The sequence below is a fragment of the Oryx dammah genome, unplaced genomic scaffold (genome assembly GCF_014754425.2).
Source record: "Oryx dammah isolate SB20612 unplaced genomic scaffold, SCBI_Odam_1.1 HiC_scaffold_4, whole genome shotgun sequence".
Taxonomy (NCBI): Eukaryota; Metazoa; Chordata; class Mammalia; order Artiodactyla; family Bovidae; genus Oryx; species Oryx dammah.
The window spans coordinates 70,027,002-70,051,750 of NW_024070188.1; the positions used below are offsets into that span (position 1 = coordinate 70,027,002).

The window sequence follows — 24,749 nt, forward strand, 5'->3', positions numbered from 1 at the left end:
GAAGCAAAAAGCAAAGAAGAAAAGGAAAGATATAAAAATCTGAATGCAGAGTTCCAAAGAAGAACAAAGAGATAAGAATTCCTCAGCAATCAATGCAAAGAAATAGAGGAAAAGAACAGAATGGGAAAGACTAGAGATCTCTTCAAGAAAATTAGAGATACCAAGGGAACATTTCATGCAAAGATGGACTCAATAAAGGACTCAAATGGGCTGGACCTAACAGAAGCAGAAGATATTAAGAAGAGGTGGCAAGAATACACAGAAGAACTGTACAAAAGAGATTTTCAAGACCAAGATAATCACGATGGTGTGATCACTCACCTAGAGCCAGACATCCTGGAATGTGAAGTCAAGTGGGCCTTAGAAAGCATCACTACAAACAAAGGTAGTGGAGGAGATGAAATTCCAGTTGAGCTCTTTCAAATCCTGAAAGATGATGCAGTGAAAGTGCTGCACTCGATATGCCAGCAAATTTGGAAAACTCAGCAGTGGCCACAGGACTGGAAAAGGTCAGTTTTCATTCCAATCCCAAAGAAAGGCAATGCCAAAGAATGTTCAAACTACCACACAATTGTACTCATCTCACATGCTAGTAAAGTAATGTTCAAAATTCTCCAAGCCAGGCTTCAGCAGTATGTGAACTCTGAACTTCCTGATGTTCAAGCTGGTTTTAGAAAAGGCAGAGGAACCAGAGATCAAATTACCAACATCTGCTGGATCATCAAAGAAGCAAGAAAGTTCCAGAAAAACATGTATTTCTGCTTTATTAACTATGCCAAAGCCTTTGACTGTGTGGATCACAATAAACTGTGGAAATTCTGAAAGAGATGGGAACACCAGACTACCTGTCCTGCCTCTTGAGAAATCTGTATGCAGGTCAGGAAGCAACAGTTAGAACTGAACATGGAACAACAGACTGATTTCAAGTAGGAAAAGGAGTACGTCAAGGCTGTATATTGTCACCCTGCTTATTTAACTTCTATGCAGAGTACATCATGAGAAACGCTGGACTGCAAGAAACACAAGCTGGAATCAAGATTGTTGGGACAAATATCAAAACGTCAGATATGCAGATGACACCACCCTTATGGCAGAAAGTGAAGAGGAACTAAAAAGCCTCTTGATGAAAGTGAAAGTGGAGAGTGAAAAAGTTGGCTTAAAGCTCAACATTCAGAAAACTAAGATCATGGCATCCGGTCCCATCACTTCATGGGAAATAGATGGGGAAACAGTGGAAACAGTGGCTGTCTTTATTTTGGGGGGCTCCAGAAACACTGCAGATGGTGATTGTAGCCATGAAATTAAAAAACGTTTACGCCTTGGAAGGAAAGTTATGACCATGTATGGATGTCAGAGTTGGACTGTGAAGAAAGCTGAGCGCCGAAGAATTGATGCTTTTGAACTGTGGTGTTGGAGAAGACTCTCGAGAGTCTCTTGGACTGCAAGGAGATCCAACCAGTCCATTCTGAAGGAGGTCAACCCTGGGATTTCTTTGGAAATAATAATGCTAAAGCTGAAACTCCAGTACTTCGGCCAGCTCATGCGAAGAATTGACTCATTGGAAAAGACTCTGATGCTGTGAGGGATTGGGGGCAGGAGGAGAAGGGGACGACAGAGGATGAGATGTCTGGATGGCATCACCGACTCAATGGACATGAGTTTGAGTAATCTCTGGGGGTTGCTAATGGACAGGGAGACCTGGTGTGCTGCGATTCATGGAGTCGCAAAGAGTCAGACACGACTGAGTGACTGACTGCACTGAACTGAACTGAATCTTCAGCAGGAAAGAAAATAGTACCAAATACAAAAGCCTATTTCAACAAGAAAGATATAGGTTAGATTCTAATGTGTGTGTTTGTCTGTGTGTGTACACACATATATACATACATACACCCATACACAAATATATTAGTATTAAACACAAAAAGAATTGTCATTTTGCACAATTTTTAATAACATGTTGTAAAAAAATTTAACAGCAAACTTTTAAAAATGGAATGAGATGTGTGAGAGGGTAACAGGCAAGAAGGCCAGGGGTCTCCAATTGGAGGAAATAGGCTGCAAATGTCAGATATTTTTCTCTCTCCCTTAAGCAGCAGGAGGAAACAAACTACAAGTGCCAGATTATTTTTCCTTCTCCATACAAAATGAAAAGGAGGTTTCTCTAAAATTCTGTGTTGTCATGATGACACCTCATTCTACCTGAACTTAACTTTTCTCAAACCTTGAGAAAACCAATGCGTTTTTCTTATGGAAATGTTTTTCTTAAGCAATGTTAATGAAATTATGTATTTGCTTTGGAATTTGTCTTTCTTCAAAATGATTCCTCCTAAGACTAACTTTTTTTCTTTTCTCAAACCTTGAGCTGATAATAGCTCAACACACCAGTATTCATATCAATTGTTTCATGGCTGAGGGATGACACACCTGTGCCATCCTATCTCAAAAATGCATGTTGTGGGAGAGGGGCCTGGTGAAACTCCCTCAGCCTTGAGGTATCTCTTTTATCTGATTAATAGTTTTCTAAAAGACATAAGGCAATGGCACCCCACTCTGGTATTCTTGCCTGGAAAATCCCATGGAGGATGGAGCCTGGTAGGCTGCAGTCCATTGGGGTCGCTAAGAGTCGGACATGACTGAGCGACTTCACTTTCACTTTTCACTGTCATGCACTGGAGAAGGAAATGGCAACCCACTCCAGTGTTCTTGCCTGGGGAATCCCAGGGGCGGGGGAGCCTGGTGGGCTGCTGTCTATGGGGTCGCACAGAGTCAGACACAACTGAAGCAACTTAGCAGCAGCAGCAGCAGCAGCAACAGTCATAAAACATCTGGCTAAAGACTAGCGGGGGTGGGGGGCACTCTTTCTGCCCCCTTCTGCTGTCTATGTTAGAAGCTTTGTCTATCTCTTTTATACTTTAATAAATCTTTTTTGCTACACAAAAACTCAGTGATCAAGCCTTGTCTCTGGCCCTGGATTGAATTCTCCTCTGGAGGAGGAGAATCCCAGCGTCTTTCACGGCTCAGCAACACATTTGACTTGTTACAGGCAAGTTATAGAGACTTCTTCCTATAAGAGGAACAACTTAAAAAATGGCAAAATATATGAACAACGTTTTTTGGATGTTGAACAAAAGGCAGTACAGGACAGATATCTCTGAGAAAAGGAAAAAAGACAAGGGGAACAATATGAATGCCATGGATTTCTGCTTGTAGAGAATTTCTGAACCATGACCCAGGGATAGAATCCCAAATAGCATCCAACAGTGTCACTGATTGAGGGACTAGAAATACGAATATAGGGAGAATAAATTGACTAGAATTTGCAGGGCCTAATTCTAGAGAGGAGAAAGCTATATGGAGAGGTCCATAAATATTCATAAAGGTCTCTTAGATTCTTTGGTTTCATGCCTATCTGTGGACGTATAAGTTGGAATTTGACAGAGCCATATAACAAATGATAAGAAAAAAGAAATTTCTAAAAATTGTAAGCCAAAGAATTAGCACAGCTCACAGAGCTGGGAAACATTTGCGTTTCCATCAGATAGAGTGAGGAGATCTTATTTAATACATGAAGCAACCAGGAGAAAATTTAGAGGGATCATTGCTTAGTAGTGGGGCTAAAGTAGCTCTACAGTAAAAGCTACTGTGCCATGCTCTTATAAACCTTCAAGATAAACCTCAAAAGGGACAAGCTAATCAATAAAGAACTGCTACAAAGAAAAATCTCAAACTTTCTTAAAAACAATGTAAAATTACAATGTCTACCATCCAAACAAAAATCAATAGATACAAATGTCATTTTTTTCTATATACTATCAACGAACAATTGAAACTTAAAATTGAAAAGTTTTAAAATACACCATTAAAAATATCACCCTCTCATTAAAAAATGTATAAATCTAATGAAACATGTATAAGATCTGTATTTGGAAACTACAAAACATTGGTAAAAGAAATTAAAGACCTAATTACATGTTTTTAATTTATTTATTTGGCTGCACTGAGTCTTAGTTGCAGCACTTGGGATCTTTGTTGCCATGTGCAGGATCTAGTTCCCCAACCAGGGATCAAAACTATGCCCCCTGCATTGGGACCATGGAGTTTTAACCACTGAACTACCAGGAAAGTCTGCACAAAGACCTAATTAAATGGAAATGTATTCCATGTTCACAGATTGAAAGACTTAATAGTGTTAATATGTCAATTCCTCTGAACCTGAGCTATAGATTCAATGCAATCCCAACAAAATTACAGCAAGCCATTTTGTAGATTAAGCAAATTGATTCTAAATACATATGAAAGGGCAGAAGACCAAGAAAAGCCAACACAATACTGAAGAAGAAACTTGGGGGACTCACGCTACACTATTTCAAGATTAGTATAAAGCTACAGTGATCCAAACAGTTCAATATGGTACAACAGTAGACACAGATTAGTGGAACTAAATAAAGAGCCCAAAAATAGATCTGTACAAATACAGTCAACCTATCTTTGATTAAGGCAATTCAAACAAGACAGGATACTATTTTCAACAAATGGTGCTAGAAAAACTGGACACTCATATGCAGTCCACGGGGTTGCAAAGAGTCAGACATGACTGAACACCTTTACTTTCATGTTCATATAGTGAAGAAGGAAAAAAAAATCTAGATGCAGACCTTATACCATACACAAAAATTAACACAAAATGGATTATAGACCTGCAAATAAAATGCAAAATTATAAAACTTCCAGAAGATAACATATGAGAAAATCTAGATAACCTTGGATTTGGGGAAGAGTTTTTAATTCAAAAACCACAAGCACAACCCATGAAAGGAAAAAATGGTAAACTGGACTAAATTAAGATTAAAATTTTTCATGGTAAAAGACACTACTAAGAGAATAAAAAGACAAGTTATAGACAGGGAGGAAATGTTTGCAAATAACATATCTCTTAAGACTTTGTATAAGAAATACACAAAGAATTCTTAAAAATCACTAACAAGGAAACAACCAACTAAAAAAATAGAGAAAAGAACTGAGCAGACTTGCAATTAAAGATGTTATACAGATGGCAAATAAGGATTTACAAAAATACACAACATGATTTATTTTTAGAGCATTGCAAATTAAAACAATGAGATACCATGACACACCTATTAGAATGGTTAAAATCCAAAATATGAACAAAACCAGAACTGTTGTACTGGGCTACATCTACTGCAGAAGAGACTGGAGCTCTTTTTTTTTTTTTTTTTTAATTCATTTTATTCAAGCATAGTTGATTTACAATGTTGTGCTTTTTAAAATTTATTTATTTTAATTGGAGGCTAACAGAATCCAATATCATATTACAAAGACCATACATCATGACCAAGTGGGCTTTATCCCAGGAATGTAAGGATTCTTTAATATCCACAAATCAATCAATGTAATACACCACATTAACAAATTGAAAGGTAAAAACCATATGATTATCTAAATAGATGTAGAGAAGCCTTTGACAAAATTCAACATCCATTTATGATTAAAAAAAAAAAAAAAAAAAACCTCAAGAAAGCAGGAATAGAAGGAACATACCTCAACACAATAAAAGCTATATATGACAAACCCACAGCAAACATTATCTTCAGTGGTGAAAATTGAAAGCATTTCTACTAAAGTCAGGAACAAGGCAAGAGTGCCGATTCTCACCACTACTATTCAACATAGTTTTGGAAGTTTTGGCCACAGCAATCAGAGCAGAAAAAGAAATAAAAGGAATCCAGATTGGAAAAGAAGAAGCAAAACTCTCACTGTTTGCAGATGACATGATCCTCTACATAGAAAACCCTAAAGACTCCACCAGAAAATTATTAGAGCTAATCAATGAGTTAGTAAAGTTGCAGGATATAAAACTAAAACACAGAAATTCCTTGCACTCCTATACACCACCAATGAGAAAATAGAAAGAGAAATTAAGGAAACAATTCCATTCACCATTGCAACAAAAAGAATAAAATACTTAGGAATATATCTATATAAAGAAACAAAAGACCTATATATACAAAACTATAAAACACTGATGAAAGAAATCAAAGAGGACACAAATAGATGGAGAAATATACCATGTTCATGGACTGGAAAAATCAATATAGTGAAAATGAGTATACCCAAAGCAATCTATAGATTCAATGCAATCCCTATCAAGCTACCAACGGTATTTTTCACAGAACTAGAACAAGTAATTTCAAATTTTGTATGGAAATACAAAAAACCTTGAATAGCCAAAGCAATCTTGAGAAAGAAGAATGGAACTGGAGGAATCAACCTGCCTGACTTCAGGCTCTACTACAAAGCCACAGGCATCAAGACAGTATGAGACTGGCACAAAGACAGAAATATAGATCAATGGAACAAAACAGAAAGCCCAGATATAAATCCATGCACCTATGGACACCTTATCTTTGACAAAGGAGGCAAGAATATATGATGGAGAAAAGACAATCTCTTTAACAAATGGTGCTGGGAAAACTGGCCAACCACTTGTAAAAGAATGAAACTAGAACACTTTCTAACACCATACACAAAAATAAACTCAAAATGGATTAAGGATCTAAACGTAAGACCAGAAACTATAAAACTCCTAGTGGAGAACATAGGCAAACACTCTCTGACATAATCACAGCAGGATTCTCTCATAGAGAGAACGGAAATAAAAGCAAAAATAAACAAATGGTACCTAATTAAACTTAAAAACTTTTGCACAACGAAGGAAACTATAAGCAAAGTGAAAAGATAGGTTTCAGAATGGGAGAAAATAATAGTAAACAAAGCAATTGACAAAGAATCTCAAAAATATACAAGCAACTCCTGCAGCTCAATTCCAGAAAAAATAAATGACCCAATCAAAAACTGGGCCAAAGAACTAAACAGACATTTCTCCAAAGAAGACATACAGATGGCTAACAAACAGATGAAAAGATGCTCGACATCACTCATTATCAGTTCAGTTCAGTCACTCAGTCGTGTCCGACTCTTTGCAGCCCCATGAATTACAGCATACCAGGCCTCCCTGTCCATCACCAACTCCCGGAGTTCACTCAGACTCACGTCCATTGAGTCGGTGATGCCATACAGCCATCTCATCCTCTATCGTCCCCTTCTCCTGCTGCCTTCAATACCTCCCAGCATCAGAGTCTTTTCCAATGAGTCAGCTCTTTGCATGAGGTGGCCAAAGTACTGGAGCTTCAACTTCAGCATCATTCCTTCCAAAGAAATCCCAGGGCTGATCTCCTTCAGAATGGACTGGTTGGATCTCCTTGCAGTCCAAGGGACTCTCAAGAGTCTTCTCCAACACCACAGTTCAAAAGCATCAATTCTTTGGCACTCAGCCTTCTTCACAGTCCAACTCTCACATTCATACATGACTACTGGAAAAGCCATAGCCTTGACTAGATGGACCTTTGTTGGCAAAGTAATGTCTCTGCTTTTCAATATGCTATCTAGGTTGGTCATAACTTCCTTCCAAGGAGTAAGTGTCTTTTAATTTCATAGCTGCAGTCACCATCCGCAGTGATTTTGGAGCCCCCCAAAAAAGTCTGACACTGTTTCCACTGTTATCATTGTCACTCATTATTAGAGAAATGCAAATCAAAACCACAATAAGGTACCATCTCATGCCAGTCAGAATAGCTGCTATCCAAAAATCTACAAACAATAAATGGAGAGGGTGTGGAGAAAAAGGGACCTTTTTACACTGTTGGTGGGAATGCAAACTAGTGCAGCCGCTATGGAGAACAGTGTGGAGATTCCTTAAAAAACTGGAAATAGAACTGCCATATGACCCAACAATCCCACTGCTGGGCATACACACCGAGGAAACCAGAATTGAAAGAGACACATGTAGCTCCATGTTCATTGCAGCACTGTTTATAATAGCCAGGACATGGAAGCAACTGGAAATCTTTACTGCAAAATTCAGTCTTAAATTGAAGAAAGTAGGGAATACCACCAGGCCAATCGGGTATGACCTAAATCAAATCCCTTTTGATTATATAGTGGAGGTGACAAATAGATTCAATGGATTACATCTGGTAGACAGAGTGCCACAGTCAGCTTCAGATCTTGTTTTTATTGACTGCATCAGTTCAGTTCAGTTCTAGTCGCTCAGTCGTGTCCGACTCTTTGCGACCCCATGAATCGCAGCACACCAGGCCTCCCTGTCCATCACCAACTCCTGGAGTTCACTCAGACTCATGTCCATCGAGTCAGTGATGTCATCCAGCCATCTCATCCTCTATCGTCCCCTTCTCCTCCTGCCCCCAATCCCTCCCAGCATCAGAGTCTTTTCCAATGAGTCAACTCTTCGCATGAGCTGGCCAAAGTACTGGAGTTTCAGCTTCAGCATCATTCCTTCCAAGGAAATCCCAGGGCTGATCGCCTTCAAAATGGACTGGTTGGATCTCCTTGCAGTCCAAGGGACTCTCAAGAGTCTTCAGCACCACAGTTCAAAAGCATCAATTCTTTGGTGCTCAGCCTTCTTCACAGTCCAACTCTCACATCCATACATGACTACTGGAAAAACCATAGCCTTGACTAGACGGACGTTAATCAGCAAAGTAAGAGAGCTTTTCTATCTTTGGCTGCAAAGAACGTAATCAATCTGGCTTCAGTACTGACCATCTGGTCATGTCCATGTGTAGAGTAGACTCTTGTGTTATTAGAAAATGATGTTTGCTATGACCAGTGTGTTCTCTTGACAAAACGCTATTAGCCTTTGCCCTGCTTCATTTTGTATTTCAAGGCCAAACTTGCCTGTTACTCAAGGTATCCCTTGACTTTCTTCTTCTGCATTCCACTCCCCTATGATGAAATGGTGTTAGTTCTAGAAGGTGCTGTAGGTCTTCATAGAACAGGTCAACTTCAGCTCTTCAGCATAAGTGCTTGGAGTATAGAGTTGGACTACTGGTGATGTTGAATGGTTTTCCTTGGAAAAGAACTGAGATCATTCTGTCATTTTTGGAGAGTGCACCCAAGTACTGCATTTCTTGGGCTTCCCAGGTGGCAGCAGTAGTAAAGAACCCATTTGCCAATGCAGGAGACATAAGAGACACAGGTTCTGATCCTTGGTCAGGAAGGTTCCCTGGAGGAGGAAATGACAACCAATACCAGGATTCTTGCCTGGAGAATCCCATGGACAGAAGAGCCTGGCAGGCTATAGTCCATAGGGTCGCAAAATGTTGGACATGACTGAAATGACTTAGCACATAGCACACACTGCATTTCTTACTCTTTTTTTTTTTTTTTTTTTTGACTGTGAGCACTACTCCATTTCTTCTGAGGGATTCTTGGCCACAGTAGTAGATGTAATGGTCATCTAAATTAAAATCACCCATTCCCATCCATTTTAGTTCACTGATTCCTAAGATGTGGATGTTCACTCTTCCCATCTCCTGCTTGACCACATCCAATTTTCCTTGATTCATAGACCTAACATTCCAGGTTCCTATGCAATATTGTTCTTTACAACATTGGACTTTACTTTCACCACCAGACACTTCTACAGCTGAACATCATTCCTGCTTTGGCCCAGCCATTTCCATTCTTACTGGAGCTATTAGTAATTGTCTTCCCCCAATAGCATATTGAACACCTTCTGACCTGGGGGGGGGGGGGGAGCTGGTGTCATATATTTTTGCCTTTTCAGACTGTACATGGGGTTCTTCAGGCAAGAATACTGGAGTGAGTTGCCATTTCATTCTCCAGTGATCCACGATTTGTCAGAACTCTTTGCTATGACCCATCCATCTTGGGTGGCCCTGCATGGCATGGCTCATAGCTCCTTCACAATGATGAAGCTGTGATCCATGAAGGGGTGGTTTTTAATACCATTCTGCAATAAAACAAACCAGAGCTCTTTGGAGAAATGACTGATTTTTTCGTTAGGGCTTCTACAGTAGATGTAGCACAGTACAACAGTTCTGTTCAATTATAAATATGAAAAAGAATTATAGGAATACCTTAATGACATTGCCAATTCAGTTCCAGGCTATCAAAATAAAGCAAATATCAAAATAAGGCAATTTTAAAAAACAATTTAAATACCTTAGTTTAAATATACTCTGTTGCTAAAAATGCTGATCATCATCTGTACCTTCACCAAGTCATAATTTTGTTTGCTGATGGAGGGTCTTGCCTCAATGCTGATGACTACTGACCTGTTAGGATGGTGGCTGGTAAAGGCTGCAGCAATTTCTTTAAAAAAAGACAACAGTGAAATTTGCCACGTCAACTGACTCCTTCTTTCATGAACAGTATTTCTGAAGCACACAATGCTATTTGATAGCCTTTGACCCATGACAGGACTTCTTTCAAAACTGGAGCTAATCTTCCCAAGCCCTGCTCCTGCTTTATCAATTAAGTTTATGTAATATTCTAAATATCCTCTTGTCATTTCAACAGTCTTCATGACTTCTTCCCAGGAGTAGATTCTATTTCAAGAAATCACATTCTTTGTTTATGCATAAGAAACAATTCCTCATGGGGAAAGCCTTACCATGAGACTGAAGCAACTAAGTCACATTTTCAGGCTCCACTTCTAATTTGAGTTCTCTTGCTATTTCCACCACATCTGCTAATACTTCTTCTAAGTCTTGAACCCCTCAAAGTCATCCATGAAGGCTGGAATCAACTTCTCCCAAACTTCTATTAATATGATATTTTGACCTCTTTCCATGAATCACAAATGTTCTGAATGGCATCTAGGATGGTGAATCTTTCGCAGAGGATAAAAAATATAAAAATAATTAAAAAGTTTGAAGTATTGCAAGAATTACCAAAATGTGACACAGAGACATTAAGTGAGCAAATGCTGTTTATAAATGGCACCAATAGACTTGTTCAACACAAAGTTGCCACAAATCCTCAATGTAAGAAAGAAAAAAAAAAAAAAGTAACATCTGCAAAGCTCAATAAAGTGAAGTAGAATAAAGCAAGGTATACCTGTATGTGTGTTGAAGGGTAGGGAGAATGCCAGCAAAGTTAATGCTTTCTAGATTAAAGGGGATGCCTATGGCTGACATTTCCACTCTTTCCTCTCCCCCCTTATTCTACTGAATGCAGATGCAATGATTAGAACAGCAGCTGTAGCCTTGAGGGAAAAGCTAAGAAAATACAATGGCACCTTACCTGGTATCCACAAGCTATGAACCATTATCACTACCACCTATCTATGAACTTTTTATAGCACAAAAACTAACCCTTATTTCTTTAAGCAATTGCTTGTTGTGTTTTCTGTTACTTGCAGCCTGTTGCCGTGCCCTCCTCCAGGGGATCTTCCCAACCCAGGCATCGAACCCAGGTCTCCCGCATTGCAGGTGGATTCTTTACTGTCTGAGCCACCAGCCTCCAAGAACACTGGAGTGGATAGCCTATCTATTTTCCAGGGGATCTTCCCAACCAAGGAATTGAACCCAGGTCTCCTTCATTGCAGGCTGATTCTTTACCAGCTGAGCTACCAGGGAAACCCAACCTGCAGTCTATTGCATTCCAAACTGTTTCTCAAACAGTCCACATTTTTTGGAGGGGGGAGATCCTCCTCCCTACTGTTCATACTGTTTCTATTACTTACAATCAGAGTCCAAGGCATTATAACTAATGCAATTTTAAACTATAAAAGAGGTATAAGGAAAGGAACAGGTGCCAAGAGAAAGAATAAAAAAGTAGTTAAGAAAGACATGTGGGACTTCCCTGGTGTTTCAGTGGTTAAGAATCCTCTATTTCCACTGCAAGGGCATGGGTTTGATCCTTGGTTGGAGAACTATGATCCTATATGCCAAGGGGAATGGCATCAATAAATAAATATTTTTTAAAAAGAAGAAGAAAGACTTGTAAGAAGAGACTTAACAAATAGATGCAAAGCTGGAAAAGTTGAAGGAATGGTCTCCCACCTGACTCCTTCCACCCTACCTTATCCCTAACATGAAATAACTATGCTCTCAATATAGGATGGAATGGTTTTCCTGGAAAGGACCTTAGAAGAGGTGTAGGGTCTAGAGATCTGAACAGAACAGATCTTGAGATAACTATGTATTCACCAATGGACTAGAAGGTAAAAGAAAAAGGGAGCAGCATTCAGGAATAAAATAGATTGAAATATTTCTACCTATAATCACATTTTTGTTTGCTTTGTTTTACTTTCTTAATGATAAGGACTAGGAGTCCTCTGGATTCTCACCCATTAACCCTAAGTGAAGAAACTTTCCCCTCCACAAAATCTGCCAAATTACACAATATCCCATGAGTATACTTCCATTTAGAGGAGATTTTGGATAAACATAAGCAATTTCAGCAGGGATCCAGCACAGTTGCTTCTACAAATCAATATAACCTTTATTCATAAAAATAAATGGTCACCTAAAGATTACCAGACACTTGAGGAAAACGTTTAGCATTAAAAAAAATATTCCTATGGGGAAAGGAACAGAAAGTTAATGCAAGACAAAAACAAATTCAATCAATTCTATTTAATGTCCTCAGAAAGATTTAAATATAAATTATTCATACTGGAAGAAAAACCAGCTCTGGGAAAAAAAATAAATAAATCAGAGAATAACAGAAAAATGTGGGAGATTAAAAATGATTATCAAAAAAAAATTTTAAGACTAGTATAAGAAGTAACTAATGGAATGGGTAGTATTAAAAACAAAACAGGGAACATAGTCGGGGAAATCTATCCAAACAAAAGATGGAAAACACAGGAGAAATGCTAAGATATACTCACATAAAAGCAGAAGGTACAGTATATGAGCAATACATGTCAGAGGAAAGAACAGAGAAAACAGAGAGGGGGAAATATAGAAACAATAGAAAATTTCCATTAGTAAAAACAATAATTCCTGGAATTGAAAAAGGCAACCAACTGTCAAGTCATAAGAACAACAACAACAAAAGACTGAGATACAACCTGGTAAAATAATGTAAGGAAAAGTTTTTAAGCTTCAAAGAGGGGGAAAAAAAAGTACCAACAAAGAAATGGGCTTACTTTGACATGAGAATTATCAGCTACAACTGGTGCTAGAAGGTACTGAGGCAGTGCCTTCAAAGCAAACATTATTTTGAGACTAGAATACTGTACCAGATGACTAATCAAATGTGAAAGCAAGATAAAGACCTTTTCAGGCATTTAAGAACTCAGTTACTGTTTCTTTAAATTATTTCAGGATACGATTGAATGAAAGGACTAAGATATTCAAGAAAGTAGAAAATGTGAATCCTAAACAATGCAATTAACACAGGAATCCAAGTAAAAGCAACAACAATAATATAAATCCCAGATAGCTATGCTCAGAAAGATATACATCAATATAGGTGAAAATTAGAACAAAACCCCCACATCTTCAAGGAACAATGTTTTCAAAAAGTGAGGAATTTGCATTCATCAGATAGTGCATTTAAACTAGGAAATTTTGAGGATCAAGTGCTGTTCCTGTTTTTAAAAAGTAACTAGAAAGTTTAAAACAAGGTGTAAAAAAACATTGCCACTCAAATATAAAGTAAAATGAACTCTGATATCATTTTACATAAAATCTGAGCATGATTTATAGTGTAAGAGAACTTTTCCTCCTAGTACACAGGTTTCATGTCACAGAATTATATTTCTAAACTTTTAAATTAGTGTAATTACACTACTTGGTTCTTCAATAATTATTTCCCAATCATAATAGTAACAATAACAACAAGTAACACTTATTTAACACTTATATGTCCTATCCTAAGCTCTTTAGATTTATTAGCCAGTTTGGTCCTTTTAACAATAGCACAGTAAAGTTAAGTGACTTGCCTAAAGTCATGCACTGGTTGGTGAAGCTAGACATTCTGGCTCTAGAGTCCCTGCTCTTAAATACTGGCTATGCTGCTTCTCATTTTGCTGTCTGTTAACTTACAATTCTTCGAATCAACCTATCAGCCTAAAACAAAATGGCATAGTAACAATTATAAAACAAAATACAAATTATATAGAACTTAACATAGAAACAATGATTAACCAAAGTAAAGAAAAGGAAAGGAGTGTGCAGGTGTTATTTTTCTTAATCTTTTATATATACATGGGCTCCCCAGGTGGCGCTGGTGGTAAAGAACCTGCCTGCCAATTCCGGAGACATAAGAGACACAAGTTATATTCCTGGGTCAGGGAGATCCCCTGGAGGAAGTTAGGGCAACCTACTCCAGTATTCTTGCCTGCAGAATCTCATGGACAGAGGAGCCTGGGAAGGAGGCCACAGTTTATAGGGCTGAAAAGTGTCAGACACGACTGAAGTGACTTAGCATGCACACATGCAACTTTCTATATAAAAGAAGCATAAAAGAAGAAATTTCTACATAATAGAAAGTCAACAGTAAACTACATGAGTATAATGTAAAATAATAATATAAAAATCAGCAGGGAGGGGAGAGATAATGAACTTGAGCTAAATTTCTCATATTTCACAGCAAGTAAGATGATTAATTTTATAGGTATATAGCAGCTGTCAGTAGACACTGTCTAATTTTAAAGTGTAACATAATTCATGTGGTAACTCTCAGAAAACCTAAAAACAGAAAAATTCAAGTTGATACATTAAGAAATTCAGAAAAATATCTGAATTTGGGAGAATTCAGAAAAACTAAAACTAGAAAAGGAGGAGGACTGAGGAAAGGGAAGATCTTTGTTTTTAACCACCTTAATTTCTATTAAAATTATCAGATATTACTTTATTATAAAAATATGCAATACTACTAATAATAGAATATCCTATAAAGAAGGGCATAATCGATGAGAGTACCTTTCAATTCTGGCATGGTAACACAAAAGGACAATAAATGGTACCAGACTATGAAACTCAGTGGGTTGCAAAAAGAGGAACAAGGATAACATATAAATATATTACAGAATACTCATGCTGTTTGCTGATTCTTAGTTTCCACATCACTATGGGCACTCCAGTACTCTTGCCTGGAAAATCCCATGGACAGAAGAGCCTGGTAGGCTGCAGTCCATGCGGTCGCTAAGAGTTAGACACGACTGAGCGACTTCACTTTCACTTTTCACTTTCATGCATTGGAGAAGGAAATGGCAACCCACTCCAGTATTCTTGCCTGGAAAATCTCAGGGTCAGAGGAGCCTAGTGGGCTGCCGTCTATGGGGTCGCACAGAGTCGGACACAAATGAAGTGACTTAGCAGCAGTAGTATGGGCTAAATGGCCCACTTTTTCATATAAACTTCCCCAGGGACCTTTCATCCACTTTAGACAACCACTGAGCCACACACACTCTAGTCCCCTACTCTGTACATTTCATTTAAAGAAAGGGCTGTCTACATTCACACATGGGCAGGAGTCTGCACTTGGCACCACTTTTTCAGGGAATAATTTGGCAACCGGAATAATTTGGCAACCCTTATTCTCTGGTGGCTCAGGTGGTAAAGAATCTGCCTACAATGCAGCAGACCTGGGTTGGGTTCCTGGGTGGGGAAGATACCCTGAAGAAGAGAATGACAACCCACTCCAGTATTCTTGCCTGAAAAATTCCATGGACAGAGGAGCCTGGCGGGCTACAGTCTATGGGGTTGCAGAGTCGGGCACAACTGAGCAACTAACACTACTACTACTACTGAAATGTAAAACACGGCTACTCTTTGACCTAACAATTTGACTTCTCAGAATCTACCCTACAAAGACATTCCCAAATGCTCAAAGAGAACTTTATACAAGGACTTTCAATTAAGCTGTTACTGTTTATAACAGAAGATGGAAAGCAATCTAAATGCACACTGGTAGATACAGAATATTTCGTTACCATTTAGAAAATGAAACACATCTACATGGAGTAACACTAAAAAGTTTTTGCAACATGTTGCAGAGCAAGAAAAGGCAAGAAGGTGAATAATATATTATACAACTTGTGTGTGAGACAAGCAGACACTTCCTATATTGGTATACATGGGCTTAGAGTGAGTGGAGGAAACAAGTTTTTACGTTTGTACAAGTTTGTTTTTTTTTTTCCCCAGCCACCATGTATTGGTTTTTTATTTTAAGAAATCAGAGCATATCTCCACTGCCAAATTATGCTGTGCTTAGTTGCTCAGTCGTGTCCGACTCTGTGTGACCCCATGGGCTGTAGCCAGACAGGCTCCTCTGTCCATGCGATTCTCCAGGCAAGAATACTGGAGTGGGTTGATATGCCCTCCTCCAGGGATCGGAGAAGGCAATGGCACCCCACTCCAGTACTCTTGCCTGGAAAATCTCATGGACGGTGGAGCTTGGTAGGTTGCAGTCATGGGGTTGCCAAGAGTCGGGCACAACTGAGCGACTTCACTTTCACTTTTCACTGTCATGCATTTGAGAAGGAAATGGCAACCCACTCCAGTGTTCTTGCCTGGAGAATCCCAGGGACAGTGGAGCCTGGTGGGCTGCCGTCTATGAGGTCGCACAGAGTCGGACACGACTGAAGCGACTTAGCAGCAGCAGCAGCCTCCAGGGGATCTTCCCGACCCAGGGATCGAACCCAGTTCTCCCGCACTGCAGGAGGATTCTTTACCTTCCGAGACACTAGGGAAGCCACATATTCTGGGCTTTGAAAAAAATTCGAAAAGAGAAAACGTTCAACATCTTGCCATTTGTTCAGTCTCAAATGGAAAAGAAGAAAAATAAAATACACTAAGCAGCATGCTGCCGTTTAGGATTAGCGAAAAGGCTAGCTTTACTGGGTGGGTCATTTTTTAGTGGATTGGGGCAGGAAAATGAGGGCACAAAAACAGTCATGGCGGAGTTGAGGAGCAAAACTCAGGAGCGGCGGGGCCCAGGGAGCCCGGGGACTCCCTCAGAGAGGACGCGGGGGCCAGGCGGGCGGCGGCCGGAGCGCCGGGGCAGCGGGGGCAAGACACCAGGTCCCGGGTGTGTGGGAAAGAGGCCAGAGGGGCAGGAACCGAACGGACGGCAGACCGGGAACACAGCCTCCACCAGGGTAGCCGGTCGGGAGCGGGACGCCCGGCTGGTGGCGACAGCTGGGCGGCCAGACCAGGGTCAGCCCGGGGCGCCCGGGCAGTCCGGGCGGCGGGCAAAGCCCGAGATCCAGGCCGAGCGCCCGGGGAGCCGCGGCGGGGACAGTGGAATCCGCCCCAGGCCGAGGCCGGGGCCCCGGGGTGCACGGCGGCACGGCAGCCCCCGTACCTTCCCAGGAGAGCTCTCCTCCCGGCTCGCGCTTCAGGAACTTGTACCAGAACGTGTCCACGCGGCCCGGCTCCGCCCCGTCCTGCGCCGCCTCCTCCGCCGCCAGCTCCACCTCCCCGAGCCACAGGCCCGGCTCCTGCAGCGCCAGCGCGCCCGCGCCCGCCGCCGTGCCCGCCGGCCTCAGACGCACGGCCCCACGCGGCTCCCAGCGCCCCAGCTCGGGCCGGGACCCCACGACCAGCAGCTCCGGCCCGGCCCCGGCCACGGCGGGCGACACCACCACCCCGAAGCGGAACCGCATGGCGGCGGCGGCGGGCGGCGCGACTCCGGGTCCCCCGTGTCTCTGCGACCGGCGGACGCGGCCCGAGCGCTAGGCGGACGCGGCGATTGGGTCCCGGGCGCCGGCGGGGACACGTGCGAGGCTGCACCTTTTTTGGGCTGCATCACGCGGCCCAGGCGAGCCTGGCCGGGCCGGGGCCTCTGGCGGCGGGAGGTGGTTCGCTGCGGCCACGACCCGTCGCGCCGGGAGAAGGAGGCTGCGCCCGGCCCGCGGCCTCTTCTAGCGGCTCCGCAGTTGGCTGGAGACCCGGGGAAAGCAAAAAAAAAAAAAAAAAGCGTTAGGAAAGCAAACTCCTCATAAACTCCGAGAGTTTCCAGTGACCTTTCCAAAAGACTCGAAATTATTTCTGTGGTTATAGGAATAATGTGGTCTTTTCTATCAAAGAATATAATCAACTTCCTTCCTAGGAAACCCATGCCATTTTGTAGTCTTAAGTTCCTGTACTGCATGGCAAATAGAAGGCAAAAGGGTGGAAATGTGACAGATCTCCTCTTCTTGGGCTCCAGACTCACTGCAGGCTGTGACTGTAACCATGAAATCAGTGTGGACGGTAACTGTAGCCATGAAATCGGAATAGGATTCCTTCTTGCCAGGAAAGCTATGACTAACTTAGTGTGTGGAAAAGCAGAGACATTACTCTGCCCACAAAGGCCGGTTTAGTCAAGGCTGTGGTCTTCCCAGTGGTCACTTTTGGTTGTGAGAGCTGGACTTGGACCATAAGGAAGGCAGAACCCAAAGGCAGAATGCCTTCAAACTGTGGTGCTGGATAAGACTCCTGAAAGTCTCTTGGACAGCAAGAAGATCAAACCAGTCAAGAGAGAGATCAACGCTGAATATTCACTGGAAGGACTGATGCTGAAGCTGAAACTCTGGTATTTTGGTCATCTGAAGTGAAAGGACGACTCATTGGAAAAGTCCCCGATGCTGGGAAAGATTGACGGCAGAAGGAGAAGAGGGCATCAGAGGAGGCATGACCGATGCGATTGCCATGACCTTGGGCAAATGTCCAGAGATAGTGAGGCACGGAAATGCCTGGCGTGCCGCAGTCCATGGGGTCGCAGAGAGTCGGACAGGACTGGGCGACTGAACAACAACGAGGAAGGTTCCCGTAACCAAGCTGCACGTGTTGGTAGGTCTCCCGCGTTGCAAGCGGATTCTTTACCAACTGAGCCACCAGGGAAGCCCCTCCCCCAGCCAGATGCTTCATTTGTTCCCGGCCACTTCACTTGGCAGCTAACTTCACTTGAATTAGCCAATCGCGCTGGATTGTGCTACCACGCTCCCATCAATCCTAATTGTTGTTGTTGTTCAGTCCCCCAGTCCTGTGAGAGTCTTCAGGGTCCCAAGGACCGCAGCACGCCAGGACTCTCGGTCCCTCACCGTCTCCCGGAGTAAGGTACAGCATGTCAGGGATAAACACGGAGGGAAGCAGACTTCCCACTCAGTGTGATTGCCCGCCAGACTGTTGTAGAGTATTTTTCTCATTCTCCCCGGCACAAGTCGGATTAGATTTCCAACAATTTGGGAGCTCGTCGGGGATCCACATCACCTGGAGAGATCGAATGAACTATCCACCCCTACAAGTAGCTAAGAAGCACCTCTTCTGGGGATATTTCTCCCACGAGGGAAACAGCTGGAATCGAAGCTACTGGAAAAGAGTGCAAGAAACCTCTGAAGAAAGAAAGGGGGTGGGTGGTGATGAGCCTCCAGTCAAGTGCACACAATCAGAGGAGATGTGTGCGTGCTAACTCGCTTCAGTCGTGTCCGACTTTGCAACCTATGGACTGTGGCCCCCCCAGACTCCTCTGTCCGTGGAATTCTCCAGGCAAGAATACTGGAGTGGGTTGCCATGCCCTCCTCCAAGAATCAGATGATAGGGATAAGGTAGTAAGAATTCTTCTTTAGGCAAGAAGGATTCCAAGGGGGAAAAGGCCAATAACGAGATTCCCCTAAATGGTCCCCTAGGACACAAGCTCCAACATTGGGGAGATAATCCTAGGAGGAAAGGGAAACAACAGATGGTAAAGTATTTCTGTTTCATTTGGACTCAAGAACCTATGTTGAAACCATCAGTATTTTGGCCTAAGTTTGGGTCAGATGAAGGTTGGTTATAGAGTTTGTTAATGACAAGAGTCCAGCTGCCCAGGAAGAAATAGATTATGTTCTTTGTTGGAGAAAGGGGCCAGTGGTTCTATTCCCCTTAAACTTGGAACTAGGTAAAGAAAGGAGAAGGAAAATAGTAAGTGGGATCCTCTCAACTGTTTAGCTCATCCTTATAAACCAGGAGGCCTACAGGCTGAACTGCCCAGGAACAGCCTGAACCACTTCAGGTAGAAGAGGAAATAAGAACAGAAGAGGGAAACCAAGATGGGCACCATGGCCTCAGCACCCTCTCCAGCACTGTTCCCCTCCCTTCCTCCACTGAGGAAGGAGATAAAACAATGTAAAGTGGACATTCAGAGTTCACCCTTCCCCCCAAAAGGAGAGAAACCTCAGGCCCTCTACTTCTTCCAAGAAGTTCCCCTAGGAGAAAGGGGAACTGGATTTGTGGCCATCCCCCTTACCAGCTCCAAGGTTCAAGAATTGAAGAAAGAACTGAAGGCCCTACTAGAGGATCCACCTGGGGTTGCAGACCAGCTGGATCAACTTCTAAGCCCCCAGATTTTCACTTGGGCCGAACTTATGTCTATCTTAGGTGTTGTGTTTTCTCGCTACGAAAGATCAGTAATTCGGAGAGCAGCGATGGCTGGCTGATTAGAAAAGGGAATACCCAGCTGGCCCAAATGCCTTAGTAGTTGAAGTGAAATTCCCTAACCAAGAAGCCGCAATGGGAAAATAACAGTCCTGAACATAGGGGTCATATGTGAGATCTCAGGGACCTAATAATAAAAGGGATCAGAGAGTCAGTTCCCCAATCCTAAAATATTACTAAGCCCTTTGACATCAAGCAAGGAAAAGATGAAGGGCTGGTTGAATTTCTGAGTAGGTTAAAAGACCAAAAAAGAAAATACTCTGGATTGAATTTAGATGATCCTCTTGGCCGAAATATGTTAAAATTGCATTTTATAACTAATACTTGGCCAGATATTTCTAAGAAATTACAGAAATTAGACAATTGTAAATATATAAGTTTAGAAAAATTAAGAGAAGCCTGAAGGTATATGTACGTAGGGATGAAGAAAAACAAATAATTAATGTTAGAAACCAAATTTCCTTGGACCAAGTGCCTCCCAATTACTCTTCTCAGAATCAGAACTGCCCCTCGTAAGAATACTGGATTATTCCCATATGAGATGCTGTATGGCTTACCATATTTGGGTCAAATTGCTGACCTGCCAAGCCTGGAAACTAAAGACCAATTTCTGAGAAATAAATACTTGGCCTCTCCTCTACTCTGCCTTCTCTTAAGTTACAGGGCCTGTTGGTTGGCTCAGGCTCCATCCTTGGATTTCCCATGCATCCTCATCAGCCTGGTGATCATGTTCTGAGAAAAACCTGGAAGGAAGACAACTCATACTGGCCTGAGAAGGACCTGATAAGGTACTGCTCATGAAGGAAACAGCTGCCCACACTGCAGAGAAAGGTTGGACTCATTATAGGAGAATCAAAGGGACTCCATCCCCTAACAAAAAAGAACAATGGGCTGTGGTCCAACACTCCAATCCTACAAAGCTGTCTTTGAAAAGACTTTAATATCCTTCTTGGTCATTCTATATACCAAGATGCTGATTGTTGGGGGCAGCCCTTATCAGGTCAACTTAATTATTAATGTGACCATGAGCATGGATCCCCTAACTGTGAAATTTGATGCTTTCCAGGTCTTGCCTTATGGTGACCTACACAGCCAAAAACAGCTATCTGAAGAACATAAGTACCTTTGTCCTGAACCATATCGGCATGTCAGGAAATGATCCATGACAACTCTCCTGCTATATTTGGGCCAAAGTATGGTGGACTACCCAGGATTGGTTACACGGCTGAGCCATATAAAGCAGCTCCCACTCTAGTGGAACTAAAAGATTATCCCTGGCAAGGGGGGCGGGGGTACCCTGAGATGATTATGGGAATCTACAGTGTAGATTGACTACAGTGTAGATTTGACTGTTGTTAACAGTCAAAACAGAGATAAGCATCCATCTCTTGAGCATTGGTATGGACTAGGGGCAGACATATCCGGGAGATATCCACTGGAAAGGTTAGCTATTAAGCTTGTTAAAAATTTTACCTCCTCATTAGTGACATAGACCCAGAACTCTAAACAAACTTGACCCTCAGTTCCTAATGACCCTACTAAGGTCACCATGGTAGAGGTGAATGATTTACACCAAACTCTAGATCAAAGCTAGAAACCAGATAGCAGAGAGATTAGAACCGGTGTTATTCTGATGGTCCACCATCAATAAAAATGTGGATTGGATAAACTGTATTTATGATAACCAGCAGAGATTTGTCAACTATCCTAGAGACACTATCAAGGGAACAGAAAACAATTAGACTCAACCAGTAAGATGACCTGGGAGACTGACTGGCCTTAGACGTGATCCTGGCAGAAAAGCAGGGAGTATGTTATGCATGTGTGCATGCTCTATCGCTCCCATCATATCTGACTCTTTGTGACCCTATAGACTGTAACCTGCCGGGATCCTCTGTCCATGGGATTCTCCAGGCAAGAATACTGGAGTGGGTGGCCATTTTCTTCTCCAGAGGATCTTCCTGACCCAGGGATCAAACCAGCGTCTCATGGGTCTCATGCCTTGCAGGCAGATTCTTTACCACTGAGCCACCAAGGAAGCCTGTATGTGTCATGATAGGAGGTCAATGTTGTACTTTCATCCCCAGCAGGGCCGCCCCTTATGGCACAACAACAAGAGCCCTGCAAGGTCTTAACACCTTGGCTAATGTGTTGGCTGAAAACTCAGGGATAGATAATCCTTTCTCCATCCTGATAGTGGTTCAGCAAAGGGAAAGGTATAAAGACCTCTGTCCTGACCTCCCTAATTGTATTTGGAGGAATGGCCCTAGTAGGATGTTGTATAATTCCATGTATTAGAAGTCTTATGTTAAGAGTAATAGAAACTGCCCTTTCTAAACAGTCTGCAAAAGACCATCAGAACAACTCTTACTATTAGACACCTCAGAACATGAACTCCAGACCTTCCATAGGTCACTTACTCTCTGGGCCTCAGGTTCTTACCTGTGAATTGAGGAAATAAAATAATGACCTCTAAAGGCCCTTCCAGCTCTAAAGTTTCTCTGGTTAGTGCAAGAGGCACCACTCAGAGCCACGATATCATGCAAAAACATTTCATACTTTTCGCTTGTCTAGACCAGTGTGATGCCTGAAATGACACACGATCACTTTATTTTTGGAAGAATGTTATAATACTTTTAGTATGTATAAAATGGGTTTAGAGTAAACATTTTCAAGCTTTTCCGAGGTAAAAAAACAAACAAACAAAAAGGTAATTCTATGACTATAAATTTATGGCTTTGATAATTTTTAAATAGCATAAAATAAAACCTTTTGCTTTAAATTTGCTTTCAGTAAAAGTCAGCAATATTTTTTCAACTTAAAACATCATTTTGGGCCCAGAAACACAGGCTGTTTGGTCAAAAGAAAACTATTGAGGATGGGGTGCAGAGGACAGGGGCTTTAATTTTGGTCACTGCCTTAAGGAAACCAGTTGTCCTGTTTACATATTTGTGACTTTTTGATTCTTTATTAAAATTTTCCTCGTGGTCTTAACATGTCTGTATTCACCGACACTTAAGATATCAATCTTCTGTGAACTAAAGACACTAAAGGATACCTCTTTACCAGTATTGAAAAGCTTGTGGGATACAGTCCATAGGGTTGCAAAGATTCAGAGACTACTGAACAAGCACTCACTTGCTTAAAGCTTGCGAATAGTTGGGGAGAAAGTCAACATTTCACGCCTTCAGAATATCATAAGTAAAACAAAGAAGTACAAATATGTAACCTACAGTCTCTCAGTGGAGCAATTAGTAAGCTATTAATACATTTCATTTTAAATATTGATATTCCAGTCAGTGTTTGGTTAGTTGCTAAGCATACGGATAAACACAAAGAAAATTGTGAAGACAGAAGAGCTGGCCAAATACGGCTAATTCGGTAGCAAAGTAGACATTAAATCACAGTGGAAATGAGTCAGTTTATTCAAATTGCTGTTACACAATATTCTCAGGGTCATTTTGGGAAAATGAGAGTGCTTTGAGCATGCAAAGACCCTGGAAGCTGGCAGTTGAGACCTTTCTTGAGCTCTGCATGCTACCCCTGCTGCGTGGGTTCCAGATGGCATTATTCCCACCAGCTCTTCCAGAGGGAATACTACCCATTCTGGAGATGAAACAGTAGCAAGAAACGAAAACAATGTATTTGTTCAATAGACATTATTTCCTTTTCTCCTCTCTCCTCATAAAGAAGTTGAGTAACACTTGGAAGCACCATTTTTTAAGGCCCTAAACAAAATTTGTAACGGCTTATTTTTGGCAATGGCAACCCACTCCAGTACTCTTGCCTGGAAAATCCCATGGATGGAGGAGCCTGGTAGGTGGCAGTCCATGGGGTCTCGAAGAGTCAGATACGACTGAGCGACTTCACTTTCCCTTTTCATTTTCATGCATTGGAGAAGGAAATGGCAACTCACTCCAGTGTTCTTGCCTGGAGACAGGGGAGCCTGGTGGGCTACCATCTATGGGGTCGCACAGAGTCAGACACAACTGAAGTGACTTAGCAGCAGCAGCAGCAGCAGCAGCATTTTTGGCATAAATTTAAATATAGTATAAAAGTGCTAGCTACATTGTACCCTTGGTAATATGCAGTTGGGAAGAGAGACAGATATGGATTAAAAGACATATTTTAAAGTCTCATCCATACTTTGTCAATCATTTGAACTTTTTAACAGTGATAATTAGAATAGCTATGGAGCCCTTTTTATGTGCCAGACACAGGGTTTTCATATTCATATTATCTCATTTAATTCTCTCACCACTCCTATGAGATGACTGCAGTTGTTATCCTCATTTTTATATGTGAGGAACCAGGCTAGAGAGGTCTAGTAAACACAGCAAGGAAGGGGCAGAACCACGTGCTAAAAGACATCCATTGAGCTCATAGTTAAAGATAATTTAATATAATATTTGTTTTCTGATAATGAAATCATTTACAGAATTTGAAATCCCAGCATATTTAAATAGGTTATTCCCCATTAGTTCT

The 24,749-nt window shown here is 41.6% G+C and overlaps 1 protein-coding gene across 2 annotated transcripts in view; it reads right to left on the reverse strand.

Moving 5' to 3' along the window:
• The window catches only part of EPM2A (EPM2A glucan phosphatase, laforin), a 106,871-nt gene extending 89,368 nt beyond the window's left edge, over nt 1–17,503 (reverse strand). For both annotated transcript variants that reach the window (XM_040238632.1, XM_040238633.1), the window contains exon 1: nt 17,173–17,503. In XM_040238632.1, the coding sequence (XP_040094566.1) occupies nt 17,173–17,473 (301 nt within the window). In that variant the 5' untranslated portion in view covers nt 17,474–17,503. The remainder of the gene's footprint in view (nt 1–17,172) is intronic.
• Nucleotides 17,504–24,749: the final 7,246 nt, after the last annotated feature.